A 19,750-nucleotide genomic window follows, 5' to 3' on the forward strand; every position below is an offset into this window, starting at 1 on the left:
AAATGGAAGGACCTCCATGGCAATCACATACACCCTTAAAATTTAGCTTTAAATGACAGTAGTGAAATTTGCACAGAAGCAAAAATGCTCTGGATAACCAAACCATTCCTAAGAGAAAAAACCAAAAATCAGTACTGTGGATATCACAAAATTCCCTGGATAGCCAAAGCAGTCCGAGAGAAAACCCAAAATCAGTGCTGTGGATATCACACAATGTCATTTCAGATTATGCTGCAGCACTATAGTGACAAACAGTGTGGGACCAGCACAGGAGAAGATGCATAAACCAATAGAGTAGAGTAGAGTAGAGTAGAGTAGAGTAGTTAGGATAGAATAGAATAGAACAGAACAGAACAGAGGACTCAGAAGTAAACCCTTGCAAATGTAACCATCTAATTATTGACCAAGGTTCCAAAAACATACACTGAAGAAAAAACTGTCCTCTTTAACAAATGATGTTGGGGAAAATAGACATTGGCATGTAGAAGAATAAAACTAGATCCCCCTCTTTCATCCTGTGTAGAAGTCAGTTAAAATTGGATCATATGTCTTCGTGAAAATTTGAAAGCATTGGAGGAAAACCTTTCAAGATGAAGGGGGAGGCCCTGACTGCAGTTGTTCAAGCTATGACAGCAACAGTTGGCCAATGGGATTTCGTCTGATTAAAGGGTTCTTCATAGCCAAGGAAGGACAGAAAGCATTTGCCAATAACTCAGCCCACAGAGATTAATAGCCAGAATTCAGAAGGAACTCAACAACGGAAAAACTAAAAGACTAAGAAGTTCTGTGAATAAATAGATAAATGAATGGAGGAGACTGTTCTCAGAAAAAAATACAAATGGCTAATCGATAGCTGGGAACAATGTTTATTGTTCTTAGCCATCAGGGAGTTTTAAAATAAAACGATCAATGTCAGAAGTGACTATCATTAAGAAAACAGAAAACTGTGAGGCGCTGGTGGCACACGCCTTTAATCCCAGCATTCGGGAAGCAGAGGCAGGCAAATCTGAGTTTGAAGTCAGCCTGGCCTACAGAGCAAGAAACACAGAGAAACCCTGACTCAAAGGAAAACAAAAAAGGCAAGAAACCAAATGAACAGAAAAGCTAGTGAGGGTGCCTGTCCTCGCTGATGGAAATGTTAGTTACATCAGCGATTGTGGAGGTCGAGATTGCATTTCCTCAGAAACCTGAAGAATTTCCATGTGACCCAGCTATACTTTTCCTGGGTGCGCACTTAAAGGAACCCAGGCCAGCATCCCAGGGAGATACGTACACACCCGTGGAAGCACTGTTTCTGGTTGACAGGCTTGGAATCAGCCTCGCTAGCTGTCACCAGACGAGTGGACAAGGAAACAGTGAACCATCTGCACTGTGCAGCTTTCCTTCCGCAATAGAGTGAAAGGATATTATTGTGCAGGAAAACGGATGGAACTGGAAATCATCATTTTGATAAATAAGCCACGGTCAGAATGACAGGCACTGCATATTTTTCCTATGTGAAGAGCCTGGGCATAAATAGTAATAATAAAAATGGGCACTTTGGGTGGAAGATAAGTTAGCATAGGGCAAAAGAACATAAGTAATTTGGACAGAGGCAGGCAGATCTCGGAGTTCAAGGCCTGTCGTATACATAGTTGTAGCGAAAACTACAATGAGACTGCCTCAGTTTTTATTTGTTTATGTTTGTTTATTATAGACAGGCAGACATCCAAATTTGTCTCTATTTCCTGTGAGTAAGCACTTGGTGTTTGGAGCGTCTGAGTCAATCTTCATTTTCCAATTTCAGTCACATCCGTGAGTTTAATCTTAGCTGATTTTGTAGGCTCTGCTGGCTGTGATTTTTTTTCCCCGTGTAATGGGAAATTAAATCAACATTTGCCTCAGAAGGGTTCTGAGTGGATTAACTGTTTCGCAAATGTTTTCACTCATTACAAGTAATCTGTGAAAAATGAGGGGGTTTAGTCTCTGCAAATGTAGTGTTTTCTCATTTAATTCTCAGGGATACGAGAGTACCATAACCTCAGAATTCCTCTCCACAGGCCAATTTGGGGAAAGCACAAAGGGTCAGGAAATCCCAGTTTCTCTCAGGAATTTCCTTCGTGGTTAGCCTCGCCAAGGCTGGAGCTGTTTTTTGGGTGTTGGCGCTGTCATGTGGGACCGAGTCAGCACCCGGTTCTACGATGGTTGCAGCAGCCCACCACATGACACACCGCAGTTGCCATGGCTCCACAGCCGGGCTTAGTTAGTCCCGACCGTTTTTCTTAAAGGTCACCTTGTAATTTAAATGATCATAGCCTGAGACGTTGGGCCTCAGCTGCTTTAATTAAATCTAGCTTCCATGACCTGGTGAGATGTCCTTTATGTCCCCAAAAGTGCGCTCATGGGCATGTCCGCCCCACCTGAAGAAGTTAACTTCCCAGCAGTCTGACCCCTCAGACCAGTGCTGCCAGGGAGCTTGACCAGTGGTGCTCCTCAGTGTTCTTGCTTGCTTTTCTTTCTTTTTCTTTTTTCTTTTTTTTTTCTTTTTTTTTGACAGAATCCTGTTAAGTATCCCAGGCTGACCCCAAACTCTCAGCCTCTTAGGGGCTGGGATTGTAAGTGTGTGTCACCGCCCCTGACAGAGTGGGTGGCTTCTAACACGGAAATGCCCTGAGAAAGTCACATGCATGTTTGTGTTTACCCCCTCGTCTCACGTCTGCTTTTCTCAGGCTTCCCTGGTCCCTTGGAAAGTCACATTTCAGTTTGTGTTTAAGCCTCTGTTTTATGTTGACTTTTCTCACCCTTTCCTGGTCAGAGATAGCACTGCCCCACAATGTTCTAATGCAGGGGAAACCTCCGCTATGGGAAGGAGATAGTTCCCATCTCCTAGTTCATGGCCAACATCTGACCCCAGTAAGATCCAGTTTAAATGTGGCTGCTTTGATTCTTGGGAGGACTCTTCATGTTATCTTAGTTCTTTGAGATCCACTGAGAATACATGTAAGACTGGGTGGATTTGACATGATTTGTTAATCTTAAAATACCTTTTGTTGGGCCTGGGGAGATGGCTTATTGGTTAAGAGCACTTGCTGCTCTTCAGGAGAACCTGAGTTCTGCTCCCAGGACCCATGCAGGACAGCTCAGAGCTGCCTGTAACTTCCACTCCAGGGCATTTAGCACCTCTTCTGGTCTCTGTGGGTACTGGGTGCACATGTGCGTGCGCACACACACACATGCAGACACACAAACACGGTGCATATGTGCACATATAACATTCAAATCTTTAAAAGCACTGATTTATTTTTGTTACGAGCATTGATGTGGGAAGTTCTTCTGTATATGTGTTGCTTTATTCATCAACCAATAAAAGCAACACATATACAGAAAAACTTCCCACACCAGACCATCTTTGCCATCATAAAGGATTTCCATCCTCATCCGCCCATGTCGTATCTTACCTGAGGGTATCGGCTGAACTGAGGATATAGGCACTTGCACTTAAAATAGTCCTTTGACTTAGATTGGTATGTTTATCCAGAAAGCTACAATACAAGACTAATCCTCTGTCGAGGTATATACATACATACATACATACATACACACACACATCATATACATATAATAGGTATTTTAAATGCTTTGCTCACTTGGAAATCATGTCTGTGAAATGTCACAGATATTGTCAATCTTTGTTAAAGTTGAAAGCAAAATGCAACTTTTTTGTCTTACTGGTCTACAAGTTATAATTATTGTTAATATTGAGTTGCATGGCTTAACATTGTGTTTCAGACCTGATGTGGTGGCACACACCTTTAATTCTAGCCCCTAAGGCAGAGGAAGGTGGATCTCTTATGAGTTCAAGACCAGTGTGGTCTACACAGCAAGTTCCAGGCCAACCAAAATTACACAGTGAGACCCCGTCTTTAAAGAAGAGCAACAGAAACACCAAAACCCTCCTGATTCAGAAGTTCAGTGCGTAAGAATACTTCATCCTGACAGTGGTGGGCCAGGAGAACTCTTCAGAAGTCTGAACAGCGAATTATTACACATAGGTTGCATGGAGATAAAACACAGGCTGAGGCATCTTGCCATACTTGCGTAATCGTAAAGGGATTTAGATAATAACCTGTCATGTGCTAGCTATCCTACTGCGTATCTCAGAGGTCCCCTTTAGCCTATTCTGTTATGTAACCCCAGCGCCCAGGAGGCCAAGTCTGGGGCTCTTGGGTTTGAGGCTGTCCTGAGCTATACCATGAAACCCTGACTCTACTCCCCCTCCCCCAAAAAAGATTGAAGATTCAGTTTTAAGATTTGTATTTTTCTTTAGTGAAGTTTAAGCCCTCAATGTCCCGAATGGGAAGCTCGTGCTTTTGTGCCACTGGTGAGCACATAAACATTTCACCGGTCTCAGGATGGTGTGTACATCGCACAGAGTGCAGTGGCCGTGGTGTGACTGGGGCTAGGGGTTCTTGTCCAGTGTACGTAGGCTACCCTGGGAGGTTCTACTTTTGTCATGGATTGTCACACTTGAAGTACGGTTTGACTCCTACTATTTGCTAGTAAGCATAAATGTGTGCTTCTTCCCAGTTGTTCTTCTGTGTGTTGTTAATCGTATGCACTGTCTCTTTCTGTTCTAATGGCTGCCCTTGGATTAGGCCGACCTCTGCTCTCCGTGTGACATCCTGCAGTTGGATTTTCGTCACATTCGAAAGACTGTTGACGCTCTGCTGGCACTCGGGGAGAAACCCCCACAACCAACTTCTACCCTCCGCGCCAGGGACCTTATAGGCTTCTGTCTTGTCCATGTTCTTTTTATAGTACTGGTCTATATCACTTACCGCTGGAACGCTCTGTCTGCGTAACCCCTGCACGCGCATCCAAATGCTCAGCTCTGGCACCCTGGTCCATCCCAGCTCCTCCCTCCATTGGAGCCTTTGCCTTGCAAACTCCCATTCCTCTCAGCTCTTCAGTAAGCTAATGAGTTTTGAAGTTGAACATTTATGAATCCGATTTTTCCAGAAGCACAAACTTTATAGAATACAGTTTCCCTTGGGTAGTTTCTCTCCCTTAACAGTGACAGCAAAGCCTGTCAATCTATACCTCATGTTTCTTCATGCACATAGTGCGGGCACCAATGCTGCTGTGGGCCCTGCTCTCTCCCATGAGCCTTTGCTGCTTTGGGTAGTGGATAAGGGAAGTCAAGGTAGAACAGGCTGGATTTAGCTTATGGTAGTCTTGAGACTTGATGCCAGTTCAAAGTCAGGACTGGGAACTGAGTTGTAGAGGGGTTGCCTTGCAGAGACAAGAAGCCAGCATTTTGGCCCTGTATGATTCATAAAATTCTCTAACGATGCCATTGCTGACCAAGTTGAGAAGTCTTATCTGGAGAATGGCTGCAGTGCCGGCTGGTTAGTTGGAGTCCTCCCTGTTTGCTGCTAGGGAATTGTGAAGGACACCCGGAAGGGTCGTCGCCCACGTCCACCTCAGCAAGCCTTCTCTGCCCTATGCAGGCATGTTCTGGGGAAGTGCCTTCCTGGTAGAGCGCCACCTGGTGGATCTGCTTACACTGCTTTTCCTTTTCGTTAGGGCTGTTCTGAGGGTCAGAGAAAAGTGTTTTCTAGAAGGGATTTCTATTTTTGCATAATGTATTGGATCATTTTACTTTCATAATATGTCACATGACTGCAGATCCAGAATGTGATAGATTTGACTATTCAGTCTCAAATAAATCTATGGGTCTTGGAACATTCTTGGTACCAAGGCCTCGAGTTACTATAGCAGCAGCTAATGATAAGATTGCTCTCATTTTAGATGAATCTTGTTTTCTCCATTTACTTTGTCCACTTGTCCTTTGATTTCCAGACATGTTAACTGGCTAACTGTTTTGTTTTTAAGGCTTGCTTATCAATGCTCACTTTTGGAGCAAAACAATGAGCTTTTCATTAAAGGGGGAAAATGTTAGACTCTAATGTAGACCCAGATTTTGCTGAGTCCTGGGATGCCTCTTTACAATATGAGAAGCCCCGCTGCAAGCTCAACCACTATCACCTGCTTTGTTTTATACCTTCTTGCCAAATGCTGCTTCTTGGGTGGGGAAGATGGTAGAGTTATTGTCCTCAAGGTAAATTTCTAGTTTGCTGGATGCAGACATTCCTCAGATACAGCTGCTAGGGATAGTATCTTATTTTTCTGAACCTGTTCATGAGTCCAGGGAAGAGGAGATTCTGAAAAACCTCCATATTTGAAAGGATATATTTATAATGTTTCCTTGCTGCTAAATCAGATCAGAATTATTTTTAAACAGGCAACATTCTTTACATGGTACGCTGTTAGACTGTCTGGGCCTTTTCCTCCCATCTTTGTATTGATTGGGGAATACAGGGTACTTGGAAGCTGTTGGACATTGAGTTGTGTCTAAATAACCACAGATGTACTGAATTGCCTTTGGTGCTATCTTGTACTTTTCAATCTGTAACAATAAAATCCCTTTGTACAGTGTCTGGTGAGCACCCTGAGCCATAAGTCGCTTAATAAACACAATTTGGGTGATTAATCCAAGTTTCTTCTTGGCCCGTTGATGCATTTGTTCATGGGTCCCCAGAGTGGCTCTTGGCATTTTCACCCAGCTCTGCCATGCATGGGGGCTGACTTTCAGTGATCACCACTGTTTGTTTGGATTTCTTTCTCCTCGCTTTTTTTTTTTATGGTGGGTGGAAGGGGGAAAGAGAAAACATACTGGGTTGCTGGGTCAAGGAAAAAACACTATCAATAAAAATTGAGTGAGTAGCACAATTCCATGAGCTGAGATTTGAACTTCAGCATTAACTGTCTATGTCTCTCTCCCCAGGCATCCCGAAGGTCCCTTGGCCACACTTCATTTTTCATGTCATTAATTTGCACCCTAATGTGCCGCTCCCCTCAACACGTGCTGTGTGCTATTTCTTCATTATAAAGTATGGTCACTCAACAGAACGTAATTAGTTCAGCCCTTCAGGCAAAACTTGGAGCGAGTCATTTTGCTTATTATGAGCCAAGGCATTAATTTCTGTTTGGAACACGAAGCCTCTCTGTGACACTTCTCCAAGGTCCCAGACACAGCTCATGTGCTTATGGGACACCTGCCATTGCGTGTCATCTGGGGACCCCTGACTGATCTGCCTGGAGGAGGCTGAGAGGTGGAGGATCCAGCAGTGTGATCTGTCAGGCACACTAAATCCCCGTCTTCTCATAAGAAAGGATGTTTTAAATATTCCCTCCTATAAAGATAATATAAATGATAAAGAGAAACAACTCTTCCCATTTTCATTTTGCAGTAACCCTTCATGACATATATTTTTCCTTCCTCGCTGCTATTGGTTGAAAATGTTCCCCTTGGTGTAAGGATTTCCAAACTTAGTGACAGCCTGTTTCTAATGGCTCCTTCTGGACTTCAGGTCTAGGTTACTTCACTGTCCTTAAAACTACAGAAAAGGGGCCTTGTTAAATCCCAAAGCAGGACAGCTGAGTTGGGTTTTATCAGTGAGAGTGGTTAAATGAATCACTTGATATCACAATGCATTCGTGTGTGTGTGTGTCTGTGTGTGTATGTATGTATGTATGTATGTATGTATGTATATTTAGTGCATTGATTGTCCCCCAAATTCACACAAATCCCAGTCTGAGTTAAAATTTCAGGAGCCTGAGAGTCGCAAAGTGGTTATAGGTTAGCTAAAATGTTCGGGTGCTGAGAAGTGCACCTAGGGTCTTGCATACGTTAAGTGCATTTTCTTTATCCAAGCTATGTCCCATCTCCTGAAAAATATTTTAGTCTAATTTTCTTTCAGAGTCTTTGAAAGCTAGGTTTGAGACTTTAGAATTCCCTTTCAACATACAGCCCTTTAGGTTGGTGGACTGTGTCTTTTACTTTACTTCCAGTCCTTGACTTTCCCTGCATTGTTGTTCATTCGTGGTTCATTCAATTATTCATTCAATTATTCATTCTTGTGTATTGCATGTGCATTGTGCACTGGCCCCTATGGGAGACTCTGCAGGTAAAATAGTGACCAAGATCTATGCCCCTGTCTTCAGAAAGTTTGTAGTCCATGCCAGGTTCTAGCATTTGGGGGCAGGACAGAAATTATATGGTTTTTTTTAGATTGATGGTCTCTGTTGCAACTGCCCAGCTTGTCATTGAAGCATCAATACCAGCACACAGAATACATGAGCTGATGCGCAGTTCTGTGTGCCAATAAAACTTTATTCACAAAAAATAGATCAGGAATTGGATTAACTTGCAGGTCCTAGTTTGTGGACCCCTGATCAAATGGCTTCTTAGGAAACAAAGAGAGACTCAGTGAGAAGGACCTGGGATGGCTCAATTACAGGATCTGTGAAACACATCGAAAGATGGCCTGACACTCAAGAAGGGTCGCCATGCAGATCCCCTGAAACAGCAAATATCCACTAAGATTAGAAAGGTGTGTAAGCTAGTCTGAGTGGGAAGGCAGTGGATGGATGGATGTTTGTGAATAACATAGGATGAGAAGGGGCCAGAGAATAGCCCGGCTGCACCGCGAGGAATAAAGGGAGAAGTAGCAAGGGATTGACTCTGGGGGCAGAACTTGACCTTTGCACTCTTGTGCATTAAAATAACACACACTTTAAGCTTCACACAATTTAGTCCCAGAATGTTTCCTTTAAAGAAACGGGCGGGCCAGGCGGTGGTGGCGCACGCCTTTAATCCCAGCACTCGGGAGGCAGAGGCAGGCGGATCTCTGTGAGTTCGAGACCAGCCTGGTCTACAAGAGCTAGTTCCAGGACAGGCCCTAAAGCTGCAGAGAAACCCTGTCTCAAAAAAAAAAAAAAAAGAAAGAAAGAAAGAAAGAAACGGGCGGAACGTAGGGAAGTACGCTGGTATGGAGGGCTTCATTTTGCACTAGTGGCTGGCCTCGGGGTAGGCTTGGCTGTCTGTAGTCATCTTAAGAACACGGCAGGGAGAGAAGAGCCAGCGGTGACAGCCTTTACTCCCCAGTTAGCATTGTTTCTCAATGGCTCGCCTGCCTTTTCTGATCCTATTTACTGTGGCTCAGAAAAATGTGGATGAGAGAGCCCAATCCAGTGGTTCTCAACCTGTGGGTCAGGGCCCTCTCTGCAAACTTGTATCTCTAAAATAATTTACATTACAATGTACAACAGTAACACAATTAGTTATGAAGTAGCAACAAAAATAATTTTGTGGTTGGGGGGGGGTGGTCATCAACCTAAGGGACTGTATAAAAGGGTCGCAGCGTTAGGAAGGTTGAAGTCCTGATCGTTTCCATCACGGGGGCAGTAACGGGAAGCACCTGCTCCAAAAAGCAACTGAGTGTTTGAGGGTTAAGCCAGGTCATATTTGTGATTTCACCCCGTTTAAAAAATACCAGCACAGGCTGCCCACAGATAGACGAGGCGTCCTCTGTCACATTTTCAGCAAGTCCTCGGACATCCTGCGGCAGGGCAGTTTTAGTTCATGTAAAGTCAGTCAGTAACCATGCACAGTGCTTTCTTCTGTAAGTCCTTTTGTGCTGTGGTCTGCGGAGGTGGCGCCTGACCTGCCTGGCTCTTTGAAGCCCTTGATCTTCAACGTCGTCCCCAGTCCCAGTGTAAATCCACAGCAATTCCAGTCCTGTTCCATCCTCTGAGCCCGCTTTGGGGAGAAGCAGGGACACGACTGTTGTGATAGAAAATGACCTTTCTCCACAAGTAGGGTGACCCTGCTCCCCATTTCTGAGGAATCTCTGTGTTCGTCTTTCCAGACAGCCCCTAGAGTTGAACCCCGTGTCCACTCCGGTCTTGTGGTGGAATACCCAGGGCTGCTGTATCTTTACATGGTTTCTACCTTCTAGGCTAGTTTTCTTAGATGACTCCAAGCTATCCACATGATCTGAGGCTACCTCTGGGTGGGCCTGAATGAAAGGAGGAAGGAAGGGTGCGAGGGTTATGTTTCTGTTTGTGTTCACAGGTGATCCCTGACTTAATGATACTCAATTAGGATTTTCTACACCTAGATGGTGCCGTTCTGAAAAATCATTATTTTCGCTTTCAGTGTAGGACTCAATAAACTACATGAGCTATTCACTATACAGAATACATATTCTATATAGGTGTAGAATAAAATTTGTGTTCGGTGGTTTTGCCCAACGGTGAAATAATGCAAGCATTCTGAGCATGTGTGTGGCAGATGCTGGACCAAGCCGTGATGTAGGTAGGTTAGGTTGGGAATCAGATGTCTTAACACTGTCGTAGGCAAAGCTATCTGGAAGTTGTACTTACCCATCAAGGGAGTTTCTGGTAGCATAGGCAGGCTTTAGACTTATGATCTTCCTGACTCCACCTCCTGGGTTCTGGATTACAAACATGCCTACCGCCTTTGTATTCACCTACTGATCTCTCAGTATTGCTAAGCCCTTTGGAATCTGATGCAAATAACATTTTTTTAAGGGCTTTTTGGCTTGTTTATCTTTTCATTAAGCAGGGTTTTTTTTTCACTTTTCAAATGGAAAACTCACATTTTTAAGTTTTCAATGTTTTGATCTTTTCTTTGCATTATGTAAATATGTCTTTATTAGGCCTAGAGTCTTCCCCTGACTGGGTAAGACCGCTTTTGTGGACATGGGTTGGCTCACATCCCCTTGTAACTCCAATTCTGGGGACTCCAACTAGATTTCCTGGCATCTGTGTGCGTGTGCATGTGCTTCATACAAATCCATGCAGATACACACACAAAATATATAAATACATAAATCTGTATTTCCTTTTAATCAAAGGCATTTAGAGTTTTTTAACATTTAACTCTAATAACTTTAATTGATTTTAGCATATGGTATGAAGTGTTGACCTCCCTCCCTCTCTCTCTCTCCCTCTCTCTCTCTCTCTCTCTCTCTCTCTCTCTCTCTCTCTCTTTCCTTTCCAAAATAATGCCTGACACCAGAAGCTTAACTGTGTTAAACGTTCGTAGTTTCCTAGTGGGTTAGAGGTGAGCTTGGGTGCTGGGGAAGTTAACCAGCTGCGGCAGAGGGACAACAGAGCCTACAGATTTCCTGGCCTGTACAGAGGGTGTCAGAAAAGGATGGGTATCGTCATCTAGGTATAGATGCCCCCTGAGTCACCATTTCTCCTAACGTGGGTCATGACTTACTCTCAGTTTCAGTCACACGCGGCGTCCATCCTTTCTGACCCTGACATTTGGCCGTGAGCTTGACTAGCAGTGTAAACTCACCTGCTTGCCTAACATGTCACAGAGGTCATCCTGTTTGGCTTTCCACAGGTATATGAAGGCACGGTAAAAATTGTTCTTACGTTGCCACATGTGGTCATTTCCTAAGGCCCGGAGTCCAAGCCTCTCTTACTTAGGTAACGGAGCAGGGCCACGTGACAAAGGTGCAAATGTCTTTTCATGGTATGTTGTACACTGCCTTGTAGCATGTGAAAGGTGGTACGCCAGGAAGGGCTCCGGGTCACTCTCCTTGAAGATGGTGCCTTAGACATCTCCCACAAGCAAAGGCAGAACATGAGGAAGTCGTATGCTGTGTATCTTTGCCAGTTTAAAGAAAAGACCTTTGAAGGAAAGGTCATTGGGAGCTGTGTTAGGTGCCGTCTGTAGAGGCTGGAGAGATGGCTCAGTAGTTGGAGAGATGGCTCAGTAGTTAACAGCATGGCTGTTCTAGCAGAGGACTCAAGTCTGTTCCCGTCACCACATCAGGGCTGTGACTCCAGCTCCTCTTCCCGCCTCCGTGGACAGCTGCATTCAGATGCTCGCACACTGACACATAGGCATGCACAAGATTGAAAATTAAAAAAGACAAAACGTTGGCAGAGCTAGAGCAATGGCTCGGTGGTTAAGAGCACTTCCTGCTCTTGTAGAGGACCTGATTTGGGTCCCAGCCCCCATATGGCAGCTCACAACTGTCTCTATCTTCAGTTCTGGGGGCTCCACTGCCTCTTCTGACTTGCAGGCACCGGGCATGCATGTGATGCACATATATCCGTGCAACCAAAACACTCATGCACAGAAAATAGAAATTGCCATTCAAAAAAGACCTTAAAAAAGATTTCTTCTATACAGACTGTGCCTAAACCACAGAAGGGTCACCTAGCATGGACACACTCTAGAAATGACAAAAAATAAAGTGAATTAGATCAAGGCTGGTGGTCGTTATAACCATCTGTAGTCTGTGTAAATGAGTAAGAGATTTCCATTAAACACGAGGCATTATTTGCAATTTTTCTTGCCTAGGCTAAAAGCTATGATATTCTTGGTGTATGGGTTTTTTGTTTGTTTGTTTTATTTTAACTCCGTATCACTCAGTTATTTCTGAAAAGTTTCCTACTTGTTTAGATCTAGTTCAGAGTTGGGTGTGATTAAGAACCTTTCTGAAACAGCCTTCACATAGGAGAACTCATTCTCCCTGCAAGCCCAGAAAAGGCTTCGACAATGGCTTGGCCCCCAGGGGAGGGAGCACGGGCCGAGGGAAGCAAGCGGCACAGCCATGGGTGACCCAACTCCCATGCTATAGTTCACCGTCCTTGGCCCGTCATCTGAACTCTGGTGTTTTGTTCTTCCTTGCAGGAAAAGCTCTGTCTGCCTCATCACATCCTTGAAGAGAAAGGTCTGGTCAAAGTGGGCATGACTGTTCAAGCGCTGTTGGACGTCGCCGTCACAAAAGCTCTGTTCACATGAGGCCCAGCCGCCTCTGCTGGGTGGGCTCAGACTCTACCCAGAGCAGGGACCCCGGGCTCTGCTCCTGGCACCTGTACCTGCTCCCCCACTCGCCAGTTCCCTGACCAGCTACGTTGACAAGACTTCAGCCGAAGGGAGGATTTGGGTCCTTTTAGAGTTGGTCTCCAGGGTTCAGGTTGGACAGGTGTTGTCTGGCAGCCAGTGAGGGAGCTGGCAGAGATTGGAGTAGCACACCATTGCCGTTTCAACCTCCTCTATCCCTTCCACACTTACCAACTGCCATTACCAAACGCCAAGCACAAACCGTTTCACAGTGAGTCGCGTCTGTTGTAGCAAAACCAAACTCCTTGCAGAATCAGTGGTGGGGGCGGCGGGGAAGGGGATGCAACCAGGTTCTTCTGCCACCAAATTCTTTCAAGATGTTTCTTGAGACCATTGCCTTTTTTGAGAAACTATTTTCAACACACAAAATATTTATATAAATATTATTTATTAGTGAGCCGTTATTCATCCTTTGGATGCAAATTGTAAATTAGGAGACTATTTTATTACTGCTTTTTTGTGGTTAAACAATTTATTTTAATATTATAAATACTGAGTTATTTTCGAGCCTCTTTGGCGCGTAGGAGTTCCAGGTCTCAGTGTTCCTATTTCCTGGTGGTGTATATGATTCAGAAAAGGGAAATTAAGCAAGAAACACTTAGTGCTTCCGTGACAACGAGCTGTATTCTGGGGAGGTGACACGCACCCTTTGATTTGTGGAACATTGATCTTATTTATATTTCTGCATTCCATCCAGTTTCCTACATTCCAGCAGCCCTCCCTCTTAGCCCCTCTTAGAGTGAACTGACTGAAATCGCCAGCGCACCCCAGAGTAATTTGTAAATAGCTATGTGGAAAAAAAAAAGGCATATTAAACTTGAAGATGAAATGTGAACAGGTTATTTTTTTGATTCATGTTTCTTTTGCTATGCGCAAAAACATTCACATTTTAACACAGAGAAGTGGGACGTGTCCAGCATATGTCTCGAGGTATAATTTTTTTGCACTGTATTTTGGGTAATTGAGTAGCACCTAGCACCAAAGGTAGACGTGGAGAAAATGGGCGTGGAAATGGGGATGATGGAAGGTCTAACTATAGGGTCTTAAGAGTTGGAGTCAGGAAACCAGCACTTCTTACAACTGCCGGCATTCGAAAAGCGTGAGCTTCCCAAATGTCGACGGGCTCATTTTTATTGTAATGGAGCTGGTGCTTTTAAAAAGAGACCAGACGTGGAAGCCTCGCCGGTGTCTGGTAGGAAACTTGGGAAGTGAGGTGGGTCGTGGTGCCTCTGGTAGGCAGCTACGTGCACAGCCATGCAGTGTGGGTAAAGGGCAAGTAGGTAGAGTGTGTGAGCAGCCAGTGGGGAGCAAAGACGAGCACATTAGGACTAGCGAGGAGCCAGCCAAGGAGAGGAGCCCGACCCACCCTGCGGGTGCGAGAGCTTCCTTGAAGGCTTCATAGGACTATGCCGGGCAGTGACACCCATGCACACTCACGCTGTAGGTATGGATGGATATCCCAGCCATTTGTCTGTCCAAACCCCTCAATGCTGATTGCACATTCACCGCTGTACAAAGCCATTAGCCACAGTAGCTACGGGGGGGAGGGGGGGGGAAAGTGTTGACTGTCACGGTAGGTACAAAAAACTTCAGGAGAAACGAGTGCGTTCAGCAGAGACGGACCCTCCACCAGGACATGATGGGGGTTTCTGAACACGGGGTTCCGACCGGCAGCTAGGAAATTACTTCCTATCAAATGTACTGTGCACTTTAACATAAATCTATTTTAATACTTTACTGCACAAATACCTGTTTTGTCAGATGGCGTAACAATGTAAAGATGAGAGGGTTTTTAACAGTGTGTTCAACCAGAGCAGCATTCAAAGCTTAGCTACACAGGGATTTGGAATGCTGCGCCTTTGTGGCTTGGCAGCAGGGGGTCCTGAAATATATTTTTACATGTATCTTTGATGACATGAAGCTCAGTAACCATGACTTTTGGATATTTTTTTAATTAAAATATTTCTTTTGATATTAATTTCCACTATTTTCTTGAAATTGGCTGTATCATACAAATGGCTTCAAATATTTTGTAAAATGTTTTTTTTAATGCAGTTCTTGTATGGATAAGATGTCTTCAAGATCCTTGTACACTGTTTATATGTGCAATGAAACGTGCATGACTGGCTGACAGTGTGATAAGTAGACAGAATGTATATAGTGCAAACCTTTTTATTATTTAACAGCCATTAAAACGTTGAACTTGTACCAACCACCTTTGGGTTGACTTATCAGTCTGATGCTAATGTTGACTACACACACACACACACATGTACACATACACACACACACAAACATAGGGTACCATTGCTCAAATAGATCATAGCAATCATATATTGTGAATATACATGAATCTAACTAATATATAATTTCTTTTGTAACTTCTATTTCAGTAGTTAGAATCTTACTAAATTGATGTGTAATTTAAATTTATAAATATGAAAAAATCAGTTTCAGCACTGTCTGGAGGTCTTTGAACAACTGCTAGGTTGAGGATCAAAGAGCACATGGGGAGAATACACATGTACCCTCCCTGCAGGTTAATATGCTTTTCCCCCCAAGCTAAAATTTACTTGTTATACAAAAACCAAAAGCAAACTTATTATGGGGGGGGGTACAATGAGGGTAAAGGTGGGGCTTCCCTTGGATCAAGACATCTCGAAGATGCCTTAGTTTCTTGACCCGAATTATGAAAACTATTAATTGTCGATCTCAGTGTCTGTGCTGCTGGTGTTAGTGGAACCCACCCAGGCTGCTGTCTCTATTGCCGCATGCTGTGTTTCCCCACATAGTTTCTTCTTATCACTGGAGCATGGGTAATACTTCCTTTTTACCCAAAGCTCCAAGTCTTCTGATTACTTGGAAGCTAGTCTTTAAAAGGAAAGCTCAAATAATTACAAATACAAAAGCCTTGGCATTTTTGCATTTCGTGAGGTAGTTTTGGTTTGAGAGGTTCTACGGACAACATAGTCTATTCCACATGGTATATCCTCAGTAGACCTAATATAAGATTGCTTTGAGCAGGAAGCCATCTGCGCTCCCCTGATGCTAATATCCAGAACAGCCTTTGCTAGTTGATATATGTCTAGACTCTATAGAATCTTGTCCAGGGTCAGGAATGTGGCTTAGTCTTGGTTTTTTTTTTTTTTTATTTTGTTTTGTTTTTGTGAAACCTGAATTTAATTCCTGGAACCTCACATGAGAGAGAACTGGCTCCCAAAAGCTGTCATTTTACTCCCTGTACATGGGCTGTGGCTGTGTGTTTACCCCCAACCACCAAAATAAATAAAAAATCCTTCCCACTTTTACAGCTTATTGTATACACACTTGAAGCTATCGTAGGGGCTGGAGGGGTGGCTCAGCAGTCAAGAACCTTGCTCTTGCTGAAGAGGTGGCTTCAGTTCAGTCCCCAGCAGCTGTGTGGGTGGCTCAAAACTCTCCCAGCCCCGGTTCCAGGGGATCCAAGGCCCTCTTCTGACCTCCACAGGCCCCAGGAGCCCACGTGGTGTATATACATACATGCAGGCAAGGCATTCATGCACATACATAAAAAATAAACCAAAAATACCTTAGATACATAGTTTAGAAATGTTTATTATTCCACTATAAAATTTCATAGGGAAAAAATTTATCTAAACTCATTTTGTGTCTTTAAAACCAGTATGCCACTTAGGGTGTACTCCGCAGCGTGCCATATCACCATCTCTGAGGGTTTGGAGATACATCATGGAATCAACAACTGAGGCTGCCTCTGGAAATTTTACCCAGGATAAATGTCCTGTGTCGGACATCAGTAGTGAGTATGTGTCTTGTCTTCACAGACTAAGTACTCAGAGTACTCTTAATGGTAAGCTTCCTTGAAGAATAGCATGTGTGGGTAAAGTGGAAGAATTCTGTGTATGTCCTGGTAACTTTTCAAAGTGAACTGTCCTCTTACACTATGCTCCAGTCCCCTCTCTCTGCTGTGGCTTCCCATTGTCCCAGTTTCTACCACCATAGACGAATGTGGCCAGGTCTAAAGCCTTATGTAAAATAGTCACAAGGAAAGCCGGGCGGTGGTGGCGCATGCCTTCAATCCCAGCACTCGGGAGGCAGAGGCAGGCGGATCTCAGTGAGTTTGAGGCCAGCCTGGTCTACAAGAGCTAGTTCCAGGACAGGCTCTAAAAAAAAAAACTACAGAGAAACCCTGTCTCGAAAAACCAAAAAAAAGAAAAAAAAATAGTCACAAGGAGTTCATATGGAATGTCGCCTCAATTCTTTGACTCTTGTGTGTGGCCAAAAATCTGCTTGTGATGTGTTCATTTTCATTACTGTAGAGTATCTCGTCACGTGTTCAATTCTATTCATCCTAGTGCAGATGGACATCCAGCTCATCTCCGGATTTGGGCTTCTGTGATTGGTGCTGCTGTGACCATTTTCATTTGATTGTGTGCTCATATCTCAGAGTAGAATTGTTACGTGGGGACATGGATATTATGTTCAGACTTAGCTGACACCACCTGCACCCCTCAGCAGTACCAGTGCATGTCACAGTAGCCTTGTCAACAAGAGTCCCTGTTGTCTTCACTACAGCCATTCAGGAGGGTGTGTGGTGGCCTTTCATTGTAGTCTGTCCATTTCCTGCTTAACACACACTTTTGTGATGTGGCCATTCACATTTTTGGCCCTTTATAATAAACTTGTGTGAGTACTGTACCCTACATCGGCTTCGTCGGACAAGCCTATTGCAAGCACCTCCTTTGCGGCTTGCCTTTTTATTTTTATGGTCTGGAAGTTGAACGTGGGATCTCATGCATGCTGCGTGGCAGTTTACACTAAGCTGCATCTGCAGCACCGCGTTTTGTTTTGTTTTTGATCTTTTTTCTTCTTTTCTGAGACAGAGTCTTGCTAAGGTGCTCACGCACACCTTAACTCTAGTCAGCGACAGTCACTCCCCCTCAGAGGCTGGTAGCTGCAGTGACAAGCCTGCACTTAAGTCTGGCATCTGGATATTACATCATCCTTGTCCCTCTGCTTCTTCTCAAATTCGTGGCCTCTTTTTATTATTGTCACATATAGATGGATATCTGAATAAATCTATCAGTAGCACCTGCTGAGTTCATGTGGCGTTACTCGCATGAAGGTGTATTTCTACTTTCTCTCGCAGTCATGGATCGCTTGTGGTTCATCTAGAGGTGGGAACCTGTGGGAGTTCTCCCATTTGCTTTGGAATGTCATCTGGCCTTGTCATTGTCCAGTCTTCTTTAAGCAGACATAACTTGAGGTTTCAGTTGAAGCCTCTCTCTCATAACTAAAAGACACAATCTGTCAGCTGACTGTTGCTTCTTAGAGGTGAGTTTTCATCCAACATAATGCTTTCTCTGTGGCTTTGGAGCCTATCCTGGAACTAGCTCTTGTAGACCAGGCTGGCCTCGAACTCACAGAGATCTGTCTGCCTCTGCCTCCCTAGTGCTGGGATTAAAGGCGTGCGCCACCACCGCCCGGCTCAACATAATGCTTTCTAATCTAATTCTGTCGCACGACTTCTAGAACATGCTAACTAGGTATTGCAAGATCATTTTTTAGCCGTTGCTTACATCAAGCCATTTAGATGTATTCTTTAGGGAATGTGTGTGTGTGTGTGTGTTGGGAGTAGTAGAAATTCCTTTTATATTTAGGTATTAGGCATCAATAAGAAACAGTCCCTGCAGGTTAGGATTACCTTACATAAAATTTTGAGTTCAGATGTCCTGGCTACCTATACATCTATAGGGGCCACTTGGGCTGTAACTGGTGTTTACCTTTGTTGCAATTACATTAAGCCAGTGATTGGCAGGACATGTGCAAAGCATAAATATTAATAATTTCTAGGAGATGGGCAGCACTCCTGAGATCATGCCTGAGGTGGTCTTTGGGTATTCACATGCATGTGCACACACATACATGCACAGACACACAAAATTGAAACACATACACACACACACAAATCCTAAAACTCCTATGAAAAAGAACTTGGGGTAGTATTCATAGCTACAGAATTTAATCTTTCTTAGCTTGTGCTATAGGCAAGTATGTGGGGCATTTTCTTGATAACTGATGTGGCTGAGGGCCCAGCCCACAGGGGCAGCCTGGGCAGCTGGGTGGTTGTGGGTACTCTAGGAAAGCTCAGCAAGCCACGGAGAGCAAGTCAGTAGAGAGCATTCCTCCAGTTCCTGCCTCAGTTAACTGTTATGTGGACGTGTCAGATGGCAAACTCTTCCTCCTCTCGATGCTGTTGGTCATAGTGTTTTACCCTAACGACAGAAGGCAAACCTTTGTTCACGGTGCTTTACCCTAACGACAGAGGGAAAACTAGGACAGATCCTTTGTGTTAACAGAAAAATCTTAGACTATTAAAGCAGTCAGGCTCTATATCGTATTTCAAAAGGCTGTCTATTAAGTTCTTTAGGGAGTGTGTGGGTATTTACAGTGACCAATCACCTGAATTCACCAAGTTAAACTTATCCATGTAACTAGGAGAAAGCATCTGTTTAGAGTAACATATAAGTTACTAGTCCCCTTACATAACTTTTTTCAGACTGTGTCTTAGTATATAATCTTGAGAGACTCAACAAAGCCCAAGCCAGTATTTACCAATGCATTCAGCTCAGTAGGTAAGAAAACCCTCACTGGACCAGAGCTGAGGAAGTCTGCAGACAGCTGTGTGATGATGCGCGTTTACTCAAGTCTCCTGGGCCTGCTTCCCTGTCCTGTTAATGATCAGTTATCAAATGCCTTTAAAAAATCAAATCCCTGAAGACAAGGTGAGAAGAGCCAGTGGCCTCAGAGACCTGGAGTCTGGAGGGTGAGAAATTTGTGCGGAATTCCCTTTCAATCCTGATATCACTCCAACGGAACTGTATTCAGTCTAAGACTTGGGGCTATTTAACAGGGATTCCCAAAGGACTCAGAAAAACTATCAAGCATTAAATTCCTATGTGAATTAATAACTGT

General features: G+C 44.0%; 1 protein-coding gene across 1 annotated transcript in view; it reads left to right on the forward strand.

Annotated features, from left to right (window-relative positions):
- The window catches only part of Lrch1 (leucine rich repeats and calponin homology domain containing 1), a 185,543-nt gene extending 170,550 nt beyond the window's left edge, over nt 1-14,993 (forward strand). The window contains exon 19 of the mRNA XM_038310017.1: nt 12,566-14,993. Within this exon, the coding sequence (XP_038165945.1) occupies nt 12,566-12,676 (111 nt within the window). The 3' untranslated portion in view covers nt 12,677-14,993. The remainder of the gene's footprint in view (nt 1-12,565) is intronic.
- The last annotated feature ends 4,757 nt before the right edge of the window (nt 14,994-19,750 follow it).

Source organism: Arvicola amphibius, chromosome 13 (genome assembly GCF_903992535.2).
Source record: "Arvicola amphibius chromosome 13, mArvAmp1.2, whole genome shotgun sequence".
In the NCBI taxonomy this organism is placed as follows: domain Eukaryota; kingdom Metazoa; phylum Chordata; class Mammalia; order Rodentia; family Cricetidae; genus Arvicola; species Arvicola amphibius.